This window comes from Theropithecus gelada, chromosome 11 (genome assembly GCF_003255815.1).
Source record: "Theropithecus gelada isolate Dixy chromosome 11, Tgel_1.0, whole genome shotgun sequence".
NCBI classification, from domain to species: Eukaryota; Metazoa; Chordata; class Mammalia; order Primates; family Cercopithecidae; genus Theropithecus; species Theropithecus gelada.
In genome coordinates this window covers 44,312,962-44,328,113 of record NC_037679.1, presented here as the reverse complement: position 1 = coordinate 44,328,113, position 15,152 = coordinate 44,312,962, and the positions used below count along the sequence as shown (strand labels likewise).

Below are 15,152 nucleotides of genomic sequence, written 5' to 3'. Positions count from 1 at the left end.
CAGAATATAAAACTTATCAGTAAATTTTACATTTCAGCATTCATGTTTTAAACAAAATGTTTAGTTTCATTAATATATTGATTTTAAAAAGCAAAACAAAAGTGATACATAGAGATACAAAACCTTACACAGTAATAAGAGTGCAATTTGGATTATAATCATGTTATTAGAGTAATAATCTCCATAAATATTATACAATTGTCATTTAGGATTTTAACCTAACCCAAAATGTTAAGTTAAAGACGTGGTCATTAAGTTGGACGTCTGGTTATCCTCTTTCATTTGTTACCCTGCCATGCCCCCTTGTGACTGATAAAAAAAGGTTTAATTTTTGCCTCATAATTATCTCTAGTCATGGCCATTAAAACAATGATTTTTATGTACTAGCATATATTCCTTGCTGAATTCTTTGCTAAAACACTTGCTATGCTGCTTTATCAAAAATGTTCTCTCTCCCAACCCTCAATTAAAAGAGTTGGCAAGAAAGACGTGTATATTTTCCAAAGACAGAATCGTATGGCAAGTCTGACAAGCTAAGCTTTTCCTCTACTTTCACTACTGGAGGCTATTTATTGTAAAAGCTACAAATACTTTTAAAAGTGGGCCTAGCAAAATTCCTTGAATACAGCTATGTCATAATTATTTATTGAATATTGGCTGAATCAGTTCTTAAGCCACCTCTGATATTTGAACTTGCCCCAGGAGTTTCAGAAATTGTTATTATTCTCAAAATGTTGTTTAAAGAATGTTTCTGATACTGCTGAAGATGATCAAAGCAATAATAGAGTTTATCAAACTACCTGATTTACACTACTAGATTCAATATCGAGAGAACTGACAGCCTCAGTATCGTTAAGAGTTTGTAGTTACTATTTCACTGGGTAAACCACCACATAGCATTCAGTTCAGAGAAGCCTGATGAACTTAATAGGAGTTTACAAAATGAGAGTGTGGGAGGTACAAACAAATTAAAAAGCTCAGTGTTTGTATTTTCTTTAAAAATGCTTGAAATGTTAATGTTTTAAATCTGGAAAAATTACTACCCAATAAAAATAAGTTATCACAAAAAGGTAAAAAATTAAGATACGAATAATATAACAATAAGATACACAAGTTGAACACTTCTGAATACAAAAATAAATCACCAGTAATTTATCAATGGCTAGTAAGTGAAGTGATGTGCGAATAAGTATCAGTTATTCCTTGAAAATCAAAAGCACTTTTGCAATATTTACTTGTTTTAAAATTTTATATTTATATCTGGGTCTTAGAATGTACTGAATTATAATTAAAATATAATTAATAGAAAAAGATAAAAATAGTTTTATGAAATACTTTTTCATATGATTCCGAAAGCTAGATCTATAGGAAAAGTGTACATTTATTGCACTGCTCATGAGTAACAGGTCTTTTATGGAAACTTCTTACTAACAATAAGAACTTAAAAAAAAACTGATGTAAAAAAGAAATGCAAAACCAATACAAATAACCATGTTCTTATATTTAAATGAGTAAATATTTAGTTATAAATAAAAAGTTATATGCAATTATTTTAAATAGTTTTAATTAAACATATAAGATCCTGATATTTCTTCTCTGACTCCATGTATTAAGTAATTATACTAAAATAATTAGAGGTATTCAAAGAAAAACAAATGATTTAAAGAGTATTCATAAGTGGGATAGAATAAAATATGCTTTAAAACATTTCCCAAGTCCTACAAAATCATAAAATATATAAACTTTGCTTTTCCAAGATTCCAAGTTGTGAATGAAGTCTTTATAGCTAAAATCCACGGAACTGATAAATTTGTATAATTTATTGAATAATCAAGCAATGTAAAAGCACACAAAAGAATAAGGAGTGAAGCAGATACTCTTTATAGAGTCAACGTTTCCCAAAATGAACCTGTTTTAAAACAACTTATAATTCTCAGTACACAATAGATAGAACAATCAATAGCAAAGTATATAAGAAAGAGGTGAAAAAAGTAAAAATAGTGTTTAAGAGTATAAGTCATTCAGTGGTATAGCATAATTTTCTCTTAAGTTTATTTTTTCGGAGTAATTATCTTAGAGATAGTCATCTGTGAATTCATTACTTTCTTATTAAACATAATTTATAAAATATATTTTAAAGGAATTATCTTCTATTTTGCATACACAGTTATTATTCAAAGAGCACTAACTACTCACCTATTTTTTTCTTTAGTTTCTTTGATTTCATTTTCTGTGCCCTCTTCAACATTTGCTGAGCAGTAGAAATGTCCTTAAAGCCCCTATTAAAAGATTAAATATAATAAAGTAAAATAAATATCCGGATCATATTTAGATATGCATATACATATAGACATGCAGAATAGCATACTAAAATAAATGTGAATTCCCATTTAAGAAACTAAATTAATCAGATGGATAGTTTCTTAAAAGCTGATGTAAGTATTCTTAAAATCTTGAAAAGTATCTGTCTTGGACATTTAGCAATCTCTCAATTTTTTAATTTATTAGCGTCAAATTGACTACATACCATTCTTCTGAAATTTTTTTTTCTTTTTCAGATTTTAGCAAACTCTTTCTACTGGTCTTTGATTCAGGTGTCCAGGAAGAAGTTCTATTTTCTGATCTGGCAATAGTAAAAAACCACTTTTAACTGAATCAACGTAAGTATATCAGCACTTTTTAAAACTACAAGCTGTTTATGTTGTCTCAAACTTGGAAACAAAATCTAAGTTAGCAAAAAACATTATCTTGAAAGGCAATAAAAGTCTGCCATTAATTTAAAATGTTTACATTTCAATTACTTGAAGCATATTTTAATCTCTTTGTCAAAAGTAATGCAGCACTGGAATTTTTAGTCTAATTATTATCTGTACCTATAGCAGATTAATTAATTAATTAATACTAATATAGCAGTATTTAAAGATCCACTTGTTTACAATAATTACATTATTTCTCTGACATATACATTTTGCAGTTGCTTTAATGTACCTACTTCATTCATTTTGCTTACACTGAAAAATCTTCATGACCATGATGTTTTTAGTACTAAATGTTCCATTTTCTAAACAAGTACATTCACATCTAGTTTTATAATTGTACTACTTTTGTAAGATATGTAATACTGTTGTTATTCACAGATTGATTCTCTAAAACAGTAGTTCAGCTTACCTGCTACTAAATTGTGTGTGTACTGAAGAAGACAAATTTTCTTTGTCATTACATAACCATGCTTGAGCTGGATTACTTGGTAAATTAAATGAAGTATCATCCCATTTTAAGTTTCCAGGAATCTTTTCATAAAAAAAAGTAAGTAAGTGTTAAGTAAATTTTAAAATCCTAGCACTTATTTTGTATTACTTTACGTGCATATTACCAAATAGCCTCCTAAGGGAAACTCATTATAAAATTAAAAGTTATAATAAAATGAAATTTATGGAATATATTATACATGTCCTTTGTTGTAGTGGTGGAAACTATGCTTTTTGGGATAGCTCTCATATAGAAAATGATTGATTGTAAAGATCTTTAAAAATCTCAGAAAACTAAAACTTCAAAGATTATCAAATAAATAACAGATATTACAGTCCATTGACCTCTGACTGAAAATCTTCAGCTGTTGCCCTCTTAATGCATATTTTTGTATTTTTAAAGTGCTGTCAACTAGTGATTTTAGTCTACTGCCAAATATGCAGCTGAAGCATATCATTTTTTTTTCTTTTGCTACTGTGAAATAAAGTGTTGAAAGAAATCCAAAATAAAGAAAAAAAGCAGCAAATGAAAGAAAAGCTACATGAAAAATTACATCTGGGGATGAGGAGGAAGTCAGAGGCTTCTAAAAGTAATTATGTTTTTCAAGTCAATAAATTGTATTATTAATCACTGCAACATAGCATAACCTTTAGAAACGAGCAAAGATCGAGGACTCAGAAGTTTCCATGACATGTTACCTTTGGCCAGTGCAGCTGGTTTGAAAGAAGCAGTGTTTGTGAAGGGAAGCGGGTGGAATCTGATGCTAGCCATTCTTCTTCTAAGGCAGCCTGCACAAATAATATAAAAATGTATGTAATTCAGCTTACATAACTTTTACAATGTTTCTTTTAAATTATCTTATAGACTACAAATGTTGACAAAGTATATCAGAATTTTTATTTATAGGAAATTTTCTATGTACTATTGTGAGATGATATTCATCTGTTTAATGAAAACATGCTAAAAATGGGATAAGACTTTTCATCTCTAAGTTTTGGATAAAGTGAAAACTTAATATGTGAATGCTCTAAAAAATGAGGTGCAGACTCTTCAGTGTATTTAACTGTTTATAACTATGACCCTGAGACAAATCTAGATGGAACTGAGTAAAGTCATTTTTTTAGCTCTTTACAGTACAGACATCACTATTGAAAATTTATAGTATTTTAATATGTTAGTATCAATTTTTCTATAAACAGTCTATAAACCAGCTTTTTCTTAATTTTTTTTTAAATTTCACAAAGTTTCTGAATAGAGTAAAAAAACATACTTTGTGGCAATGATTAAAACCATACAAGGAACATAGTCCCTGATTTTTATTCTCTAATTCAACTATTCAAATAACAAAAATAAAAATTTAAGCCCAAATTTGGAAATCCCTATTTTAAACTCCCTCTCTCTTTACCTTAAAACATTTTTCTTCATTTTATGGAATTTCCAAATTTATTATATCTTTCTACAATGAAACCTGCTAATTATATTAGTGTTGTATAATTTAGGATGTAATTATCTGATTTTTACTTGATTGAATATATAATATGGCTTAGAAGTAATTTCTGTGTTTCTGTATTTTATTTTTGGGAAAAAAAAACATACTTAGAATACCAATTTTTTAAAAAGGTTCTAAAATAATCAAACATTTTATGATTTAAAACTAGAATAATTTATTCTGAGGGAATGTAAATGCAATTTTTCATTTACACAATTGCAGTGTGTCTTGACTGCCTTTTGAAAGACCATTGGAAAGGCAGGCCTAGAACATACTGACTATAGGAAGGTAGTGCAATGACAGAATTTCACTTAATAAAATTTAGTCTTAGGATACCTACTCAAACTCACACCATTTGAATGTTATGTAAATAGTGTGCCTCTACTCAGTTGCTAGACAGATCAACTGTTACATTTCTACAGTTATATATGGTTTAATATATATTTGGTTGAAGAATTGCTATTTGTTGGTTTTATGAGAGGAATAAATTCAAGAGCTCTTTTGCATAACATGGTTACTATAGTTAATAACAATATAGTGTATTCTCGAAAATCATTAAGAGAATACATTTTAAGCATTCTCACCACAAAACAATGTTAATTATGTGAGGTAATGCACATGTTAATAAGTTCAATTTAGCCTTTCTACGACGTATACATATTTCAAAATGTCATGTTTTACACAATAAACATATACAATTTTTATTTGTCAATTAAAAAATTCAAATTTCAGTATTGGTAAATAATTCAATAACTGTAAAAAAAATGCACTATTGGAAAAAGAGACAGAAAGAGGTAGAGAGAGACAAAGCTCTCTCACCACAGCCATGAGTATTCCTCCTTCTCATCCTCACAGAAAGAAAAGGGTTGAAAATGGCAGTCTAGAAACAATGGCTACAGTTCAGGGAGACTCTAAAATAAAAGGAAACACATATGCTTTGGTACTTTTGGAAAATTATAGAAAAAAGATACGGCCATTTATTTCTAATATATTTAAGCCATTTATGTTGATTGTTTGTTAAATCAGGCTAGTAATTCAGTAAACTCCCACTGATTTATACAATCAAAATTCTCTCTTTAGCTTATCATGAATGACAAATAAATCTAATGACTGTTCTGTTAAAATAAGGGGGGGGATGGAAATTTTTATTTGATGTAAAATTGTAAACATGATTCAGAACTTATTTTATTTTCAATGAAAAGGAAAATCCAGTCACAACTCAGGGAAGATCAAGGGCCACAATACATCAGCTATAATTGAATTAGCATTTTTATTCTGCTGAAAACTGCTAAATTGATGAGAAAATGTGAAGGAGACAATATTACAAAGGCAACGTGCCACCTGATGAGTGGTTATGGAAAAGGACCAGCATTATCAGGCAAGTTGCCTGACTTTTACACTGGTTTTATACAAACAGCCTTTTTAAAATTTTTATTTCCTTAAACACCTGCCAAACCATCTACTTTTTATATTCTCTAGAAATCCAGCTGTTGCCTCTCTTCAGCAGGACAAGATCCCACAAAGCACAGTAAACTTCTTTGCCACATCATAGAGATGTTGATAGAGTGCTCTTCCTTGGAAAGTCTATATAAAGTCTGGAGAAAATTGACATTTTCTAATTAATACCTAAAAGTACAGAAAACTTTGAAAATAGCTTTTTTGGTTGAATAGAAAGTTTATAGAAACTTTTATAGAATTCCAGAACAATTATTTAACTACTATCTCTTAGAAATTTCTAGAAGCATAAAGAGAAGGTTTTATATAAAATGTTAAAGATGCTTTTGGTAATTATATAATCAAAACCAAAAATATGTTACCAAGACAATGAATTTATATGTATTCAAGCTTATTAATATCAGTTAGATTTGGCATTACCTAGTATGCTGAGGGAAATAAAAATCTCAAAATGTCAGGAAAAATTGGCTAAGAGTTATAAATATTTTTTAATGTATGTTAAATATTTTAAAATGTATGTTAATATATGGTGCTTACCACTGCAAATTTATACAAATTTCAGTTGTTGCTTAATAAAGCCTTCTACTCACATAGACCAATGGAACAGAACAGAAACCTCACAAATAACACCACCCATATACAACCATCTGATCTTCACCAAACCCTACAAAAACAAGCAATGGGAAAAAGATCTCCTGTTCAATAAAAAGTCTGAGAAAACTGGCTAGCCATATGCAGAAAACTGAAACTGGACAACTTCCTTACACCTTATACAAAAACTAACTCAAGCTGGATTAAAGACATAAATGTAAAACCTTGAATCATAAAAACCCTAGAAGAAAACCTAAGCAATACCATTCAGGACATAGGCAGAGGCAAAGACTTCATGATGAAAATGCCAAAAGCAACTGCAGCAAAAGCCAAAATTCACAAATGGGTTCTAATTAAACTAAAGAGCTTCTGCTCAGCAAAAGAAACTATCATCAGAGTGAACAGGCAACCTACAGAATGGGAGAAAAATTTTGCAAATTTCCCAATTGACAAAAGTCTAATATCTAGAAGTTACTAGGAACTTGAACAAATTTACAAGAAAAAAACAACCCCATCAAAAAAGCGAGCAAAGGACATAGACACTTCTCAAAAGAAGACATTTACATGGCAAAAAAACATAGGAAAAAACGCTCAACATTACCGATCATTAGAGAAATGCAAATCAAAACCAAAATGAGATACTATCTCACACCAGTCAGAATGTCAATTATTAAAATGTCAAGAAACAATAGAGGCTGGTGAGGCTGTGGAGAAATAGGAACACTTTTACACTGTTGGCGGTAATATAATGTACTTCAACCATTCTGGAAGACAGTATGGAGATTCATCAACGATCTAGAACCAGAAATACCATTTGACCCAGCAATCTCATTACTCGGTATATACCCAAAAGAATATAAATCATTCTACTATTAATATACATGCACACATATGTTTACTGCAGCACTATTTACAATAGCAAAGTCATGGAACCAACCCAAATGCCCATTAATAATAGACTAGATAAAGAAAACGTGGTACATATACACCATGGGATACTACACAGCCACAAAAAGGAATTAGATCATGTCCTTTGCAGGGACATGGATGAAGCTGGAAGCCATCATCCTCAGCAAGCTAACACAGGAACAGAAAAGCAAACACCGCATGGTCTCACTCATAACTGGGAGTTGAACAATGAGAACGTATGGACACAGGGAGGGGAACAACACACACCAGGGCCTGTTGGCCGATGGGGAGGCAAGGAGAGGGATCTTTGAGGACACGTCAATAGGTGCAGCGAAACACCATGGGACATGTATACCTATGTAACAAATCTGCACATTTATAACATGTATCCCAGAACTAAAAGCAAAATAAATAAATACATTAAAAAAAAAACTCTTCTGTTCAGATATTCTTTAACTTACAACCGAGGATTTGGAAAGCTTTCTGGCTACTTGAGAATTATTATCAAATGTACTTATTACTTATATATTGAAAATGAAGTTGAACTTGGATAGATATGTAACTGGCAATGGAGGCAGCCTTCACCTGGAGACATCACTTCTGGTTTTGTATTTGCAGCCTTTCTGATACAGTAACCAGGTACACTCCTATGGAAAAGCACTATTGCCATTCTATTTGATTCCTTTAGAAACTAAATGACTGGCACTTAGAGTTCTCGTGACTCACTGGCTTGATAATTCCCATTTTGGGTGGGACAACTTGAATTCAATGACTAACAAGGTGAGAAGGTCCCAAAAGGTCTTACTTGTAAAAAGAAAATGATATACTTAAAAATGCAGCCAGCCTGCCCCCAGTAGCATTCAGTTTTTCATGAAAAAAAAAAATATATATATATATATATAGAGAGAGAGAGAGAGAGAGAGAGCAGCTATCTATCTCAGGGAACACTTATCTCCACTTCACTGCCTGAACCAACGTTGCTGTCTCACAGGGACCTCAATTCACCCAAGTTCCCTTAAATTCTTGGGCCTGGTTCAGTGATGGTTTGGCTAAGCAGAAACCAAGCTGATTCTTGGACTGTTGGCAATGGCCTAACAGTTGGTTCTGCCACATGAAAAACTAAAGACACCATGACTTGAACCCTCAAATAAGGAAAACAAATCACAGCTGCCTATAGAACTGTCTGTGTTATTCATACAGATGCCCAAGGAAAGGGCCCATTCCCTAATGAGAATCACTGGAATCAAGTCACTGATTGGGTTTAACTTTATATCTAAGGTAGACCTACTTTTTACACCAGACTTGTGATTCCTGAAAAATTTGCTCATTTGTCTTATAGTGAAGGACGTCTCATCTTGTAGATTTTCGCCCCTTCCTGTTGGAAAATTGATTACACTACACCTTCAAATATTTGCCACTGTTAATATCTTTTAGGTTATCCATCAGCTGACTTCCGCCATACAAATGTGGCCTTTGAAATTAGTTGCCTAAGTTTTCGGTTTTCTGGACCATTTGATTGTGACAGTTATGACACAAGCCAATCAACAATGAACTGATAATCTACGCCTACCTCTATCACCTCCTTCTATCCACACAACTAGATAAAGCAATTTGATCAGTGAGCATAGCTCTCCCCCCAAAAAATATCATATTCTTGCAGCCACTTCCTAGGTAATGATTACGAAAAATGCATAGAGGGTAATAGAGATCTATTTGGACAACTCAGGATTCTATCCTGACTATTCCTGGGTATGATGAGTATCTCTTTTCTCTAACAGCGAGTATAGGCCAGAACAATTAAACAACGTACAGCCTGGCCAAAAGAAGAGCAAGAGTATTCAAACTAATCTTAGTTATGGTTTATAAAAAGGCACTTGTTCCTGAACTTTCAAGATGAAAGGTCTAAGTGTCAATAGAAAATGATTAGAAAAATGGTAAAGTTATAGCTATTGAAATATAACACCCTAATTTTGAGGGAGTAGCTGGATAACAAAAAACCAGAATCTTTGAAAGGAATACCTTAAATCCTGGGAAGCATAAAAGAGGGAGATTTTTATCTTTTGAACTGCCCCTACGATCTACTTCAAAAAAACAAAAAACAAACAAACAAACAAAAAAACTTCTGCAGGACTGTCGCAAACTGTTGCAAGCACCTTAAATTTAACTTACTAATGGACCTGCCGTCCCATTCCAGGGGGCTCTGAACACAATTTGATAGTAATTTACCTTAAGTTTACTAAGAAATCCATCAAGACAGCAGGACATGGCCCCAGATGTTGCACTTCCCTTGTGAAACAGATGTGGATATTTTCCCCATCCCCATCCTCAGTCATCCCATGGGGTGGACAAATGCCACTTAGAAGGTGTAGTGGTCATAACATAAGTGTTAAGTCAATAGCACTATAGCCCTAGAAAGCATTCAGGTCAGCTTCAACTCGCTGAACAGGGTTATTCTGGATGGCAGAATTGTCCTATAATTCATTCCTGAGGGACAAGAAGGAGTCCAGCTATAGTTAGATTACAGTCTCAAGGCTATTGGGAAGATCAATTAAAACATTAAGGAGAAAACACCTGGACTATTGATAGTAACCTTAATTGCATGAACCATGAGGCAAATCTAATTGATTTTTGTCCCAGCCCCTGTCAGATTATTCAGGCTGGCCACTGGAATGGTATACTTATTAGAAAATTTGTCATGTAAAAACAAGGGATGGATATTTTGGGGACACAATTCTCCATGGATCTCTAACAATTCTGCATGACTTTTGACCGATTTTATTACAGACTATTTTTCCAAAGATGTTCATAAAACTAACAGAATCGGAAAGCAGAGACTGTGTTTCCCTTTGGAATAGAGGGCAAAAATTTGTTTGCTGTCTGGTGTAATAAAGATAACTTTCTCTGGAGCATAGGATGGGCAGGGTTGCTAACAGCCTTTTAGAAGATACGGGATATCCTAGGCTCAAGACTACTAGAAAGACATTCTTCAGATTTCCTCCTATGGAACTTAGGGGAAAAGGAGAATTGGTACATGAAGCTCTTGCTGCCTGCTGTCAGAGGTAATAAGTGTTTTTGTCTCTTGAAGTTTCATTTCTTCTATCAGCATCCTAACTTGTTAGAGTTCGTGTAGGATAAAATCTCAGATCCCTCATAGTTCTTAGCACTTAATAAATTAGCATAAACTATACTTAACAAACCTAAAATAAAATTACTGTTGGTTGTAAGTGTTCCTTGGTTAATCACACGTTAAATGAAATCACATTTCAGAGAGGCAACAAATCAACATAAGGAAACATTTTGTGGCCAACTGATCTAGGCTTTTGGAACCTGGCTAATTTATCAAGATATTTTATATTTACTTCTCTTATAAAAATTATAATTAACTGAAAATATTCTAATATATTTCTGATATTCCCTAAACCTAGAGCTATGGTTTTTTCTGTCTATTTACCTATCCTGGCACTAAGCATGGTGTCTGCCATATTGTAAGCATCGTTGGCACGAAAGAAAAAATAAGTTTGAAAAGATTTTATATAATTACATAAGGATATGTCTTAAAAATCCAGACCTAAAGGCAACTATTGTTTTCAACTAAATCAGTGAAAAAAGGGAAATCCTAGTCAGATAAGTTCTGTATACAGAAAAGTTTGAGCAAAGAAAAAAAAAAAAAATTTGATTACATCATCTGAAGTTTTAAGATGATTTTAAAATAAAGGGATGGCAATGGAAAAGGGGGCAAAGATAGGTCAAAGGAAGACAAAGCAACAGTACTTTCCTTACTGGTACTAGCTTTAATCACTAGCTCCCCTAAACAATAATCTCCACATTGCAAACAAAATTATCCACTTAAAATATGAACAATATTTAGCTCCCTTACTCGAAACCCAATAATAATATTCTATCACATTTGAAATAAAATCCAAAGTGCTTGACATCATATCCTAGGCCTAATGTGGACTGATCCCTGGCTACTTTTGTATTTCTTCTCTTCTTTCTTTTTCTCCTTTACTAATCAGCCTACCTATTGTAAACTTTCTGTTCCTTTAATACACTGATTTCATATTTCAAGCCTTACATACTTGCCTTACACTTAGCCCAAAACAGTATACTGTTTTGTTTATATGAAACTTATTCCCTCACTTTATTTTCACATCTCTATTAAAGGGTTATACCTTATACTGGCCTTTCTTGATCACCCAATTAAACACTATGCTCTATACTTTAAACTTTCTTAATATTTACAATAATTTTCAATATCTTATTTTATACTATATATTTATATATGTACTTATTGTCTGTTACCTCAAATAAAATGTAAATTCTATGAAGTCAGGGATCTTATCTCTTTTCTTCACTGTGGTAAGAACAATGCCTAGAAGATTTAAAATGACTGTTGAGTACTGAAATACTCATTTATAAATATTTCAGTTCTGCAGTTGGAGACCATTATCCTAAGTGAACTAATGCAGGTCCAGAAAACCAAACATGGCGTGTTCTCACTTATAAGTTGGAGCTAAACAATGAGTACACATGGACACAAAGAAGGGAACAACAGACACTGGGGCCTACTTGAGGGTGGAGGACAAGATGAGGTGAGGATCGATAAACTAGTTGTCGGGTACCATACTTACTACCTGGATGATGAGATAATCTGTACTCCAAAACCCATGACACATGATTTACCTATATAAAAAAGCTGTACATGTACAAAATTTTTTTTTAAAGATATCAGTTCTGGCTCAATACAGGGACACGTCTCTTGCTTCTTTAAGCTGACTAAAAAACAAAACATAAACAGCTGATAGAAAGATATCTACAAGTGATCCAGGTAATGCATTAAATTACAAAGGTTTGAAAATACCATACTTATTATGTTCAAGAAAATGGTGGACATAATAGAAAATTTCAACATACAAATGGAATTTATAAAAAAGAATCAATTAGAAATTTTATAACTAAAAAATAGAATAACAAAATAAGAATTCAAAAGATAGGCTAAAAACATCACGAGATAAAGTAGGGAGGATGATTAATGAACACAAAGTAGGTTGGTAGGAAGCATCCAACATAAAATATGATCATTCCATGACATTTGTCTGAGCAATGATTCTTAAAATATGAACCCAACAGCACAGAAAGACAACATAAGCAAAAATAGAAAAATGGGGTTACATCAAATTAAAAAGATCCAGTGCAGCAAAGTAAACAATGAAGAAAATGAAGAGATAACCTACAGAATGGGGAAACATATTTGCAAATCATATATCTGATAAGAGGTTAATATCCAAAATATATAAGGAACTCAAACAACTCAATAACAAATGAACAAATCAAGCAACTGGAAATGAACAAAGGACCTGAACAGACATTTCTCAAAAGAAGACATACAAATGGCTAATAGGCATATGAAAAAACACTTAACATCTTTAGCCATCAGGGAAATGCAGATTAAAACCACAATGAGATATCACCTCACACATGTTAAAATAGCTATATCAAAAAGATGAAAGATAACAAGTGTTGGTAAGGATATGGACAAAAGGAAACCCTCACACACTGTTAGTGGAAAAGTAAATTAGTATAAGCCATTATGAAAAGCATTATGGAGGCTCTTCAAAAAAATTAAAAATAGAACTGTCATACGACCCAGAAATTCCACTACTAGGTATACCAAAGGCAATAAAATCAGTATGTTGAAGAGATATTTGTATCGTTGTTTTCACTGTAGCATATTATACCAATAACCAAAATATGGAATGAACCTGTCTGTCATTGGACACATACACAATGGAGAATTATCTGTCCATAAAAAAGAAGGGAACTGGTCATTTGCAACAACATGAATGAATGAAGAGGACATTATGTTAAGTGAGATAAGCCAGGCACAGAAAAAGAATACCTCATAGTTTCACTCACACGGGGAATCTAAAAAACTTGATATCACAGAAGTAGAGAGTAGAATGGTGATTACTAGGGTTTAAGGTGGTCAGTAGGGGTGGTGGTGGTGGTTGCAGGAGATCTTGGTCACAGGATACAAAATTTCATATAGATAGGAGGAATAAGTTCAAAAGATCTGTTATGCAACATGACGACTAAAGCTAACGATAGACTGTGTTCTTGAAAAAAGGTAAGAGAGTAAATGAAAGTATTCTCACTATAAAAATAATGTGTTAAGTAATGAATATGGCTAATTAGCTGGATTTACACATTTCACAAGGTATATATACTTCAAAACATCAAATAACAAATATTTGAAATAAATTTGGACAAGAGATTTCCAAAACTGATGAAAGATTCAAAAAGTTATATGATCTCACCAACCCCAAGCAGGGCAAATAAAGAAAATCATACCCAGCTTGAAAAACAAAAATAGAAAATCAACCTCAAAAGTTACCTAGGGGATGGGATAGGAAGCCAATATCTTCAGAGAAGAAAAATTAAGACTTAATACTGACTTTTCAACAGGAACTATGGAAGCCACAAATGCTAACAAAATGGCATATTTAAAAATTGAAAGCCTAGCTAGAATTCTATTCTTAGAGAAGATAAATATTCCAAAATATTTTAAAAAGAAATAAATTTTCAAGCAATCAAAAACTGACCCCTACTAAAGAGTGTCTTTCAGGCAAAAGAAAATGATCCTAGATGGAAACATGTTAATGCAGGAAAGAATGAAGCGCATGAAAAAATAAAACCCAATTAATTAACTAGTGAGTAAAGGGAAAAAATAGAAAAACAAAAATATTGGATAAATGCAAAAGAGGGTAATAAAAAGGAAAAAATCAACATAGAACAAATAGAGCACAAACGAAAATTGTATAAACCAAATTATATTCTAAATTAAAATAAATTAAAAGTGTAAATACTCTAATAAAAATAATGCCAGAATAAAATGTAAAAATAAGCAAAACCTAACTATATGCAGTTATAAGATACATTTTAAATATAAAATCACAGTAAAGTTCAATGAGAATGGTTAGAAAGATATACACTATGAAAACAGTAGCCACAAAAAAAAGCTGCAGTAGGTATAAAATATCAAAGGAAATGGCCCTTAAGCAATTAGTTAAAGAGGGAAACTATTGTTCAAGAGGAAAATATTATTATAAGAGGGTCAATGATACAATGATTTAACTAGCCTCAAAATGTACATGCCCCAAAAACTCAGTCCCAAAGTATGAGGTCAAATTTGGCAGAAATAAAAGCCAATTTAGAGAAATCCACCAGCACAGTAAGAGATTTTAGCACTCTTCTCTCAATACCTCATAGACTGCCCCTCCTGCAAATCACTTAGGATACAGAAGATTAAAAAATAAAAATAAAAATGTTAAAGTAATTGAGAGTTTTAATAACAATATACTTACCTACAGAATACATACTTTTATGTTCACATGGAACATTTTCAAAAATATAGTATATGCTGAGACAAAATTCTAAACAACAAAGAACATCAATCCTA

At 32.1% G+C, this 15,152-nt stretch overlaps 1 protein-coding gene across 2 annotated transcripts in view; it reads right to left on the bottom strand.

The window, feature by feature from the left end:
• LRRIQ1 (leucine rich repeats and IQ motif containing 1) overlaps positions 1–15,152 on the bottom strand; it is a 209,838-nt gene that overhangs the window by 82,726 nt on the left and 111,960 nt on the right. For both annotated transcript variants that reach the window (XM_025402587.1, XM_025402586.1), the window contains exons 20-23: positions 3,948–4,037; positions 3,169–3,290; positions 2,528–2,623; positions 2,197–2,279 (exon numbers count right to left, since the gene is read on the bottom strand). In XM_025402587.1, the coding sequence (XP_025258372.1) occupies positions 2,197–2,279; positions 2,528–2,623; positions 3,169–3,290; positions 3,948–4,037 (391 nt within the window). The remainder of the gene's footprint in view (positions 1–2,196; positions 2,280–2,527; positions 2,624–3,168; positions 3,291–3,947; positions 4,038–15,152) is intronic.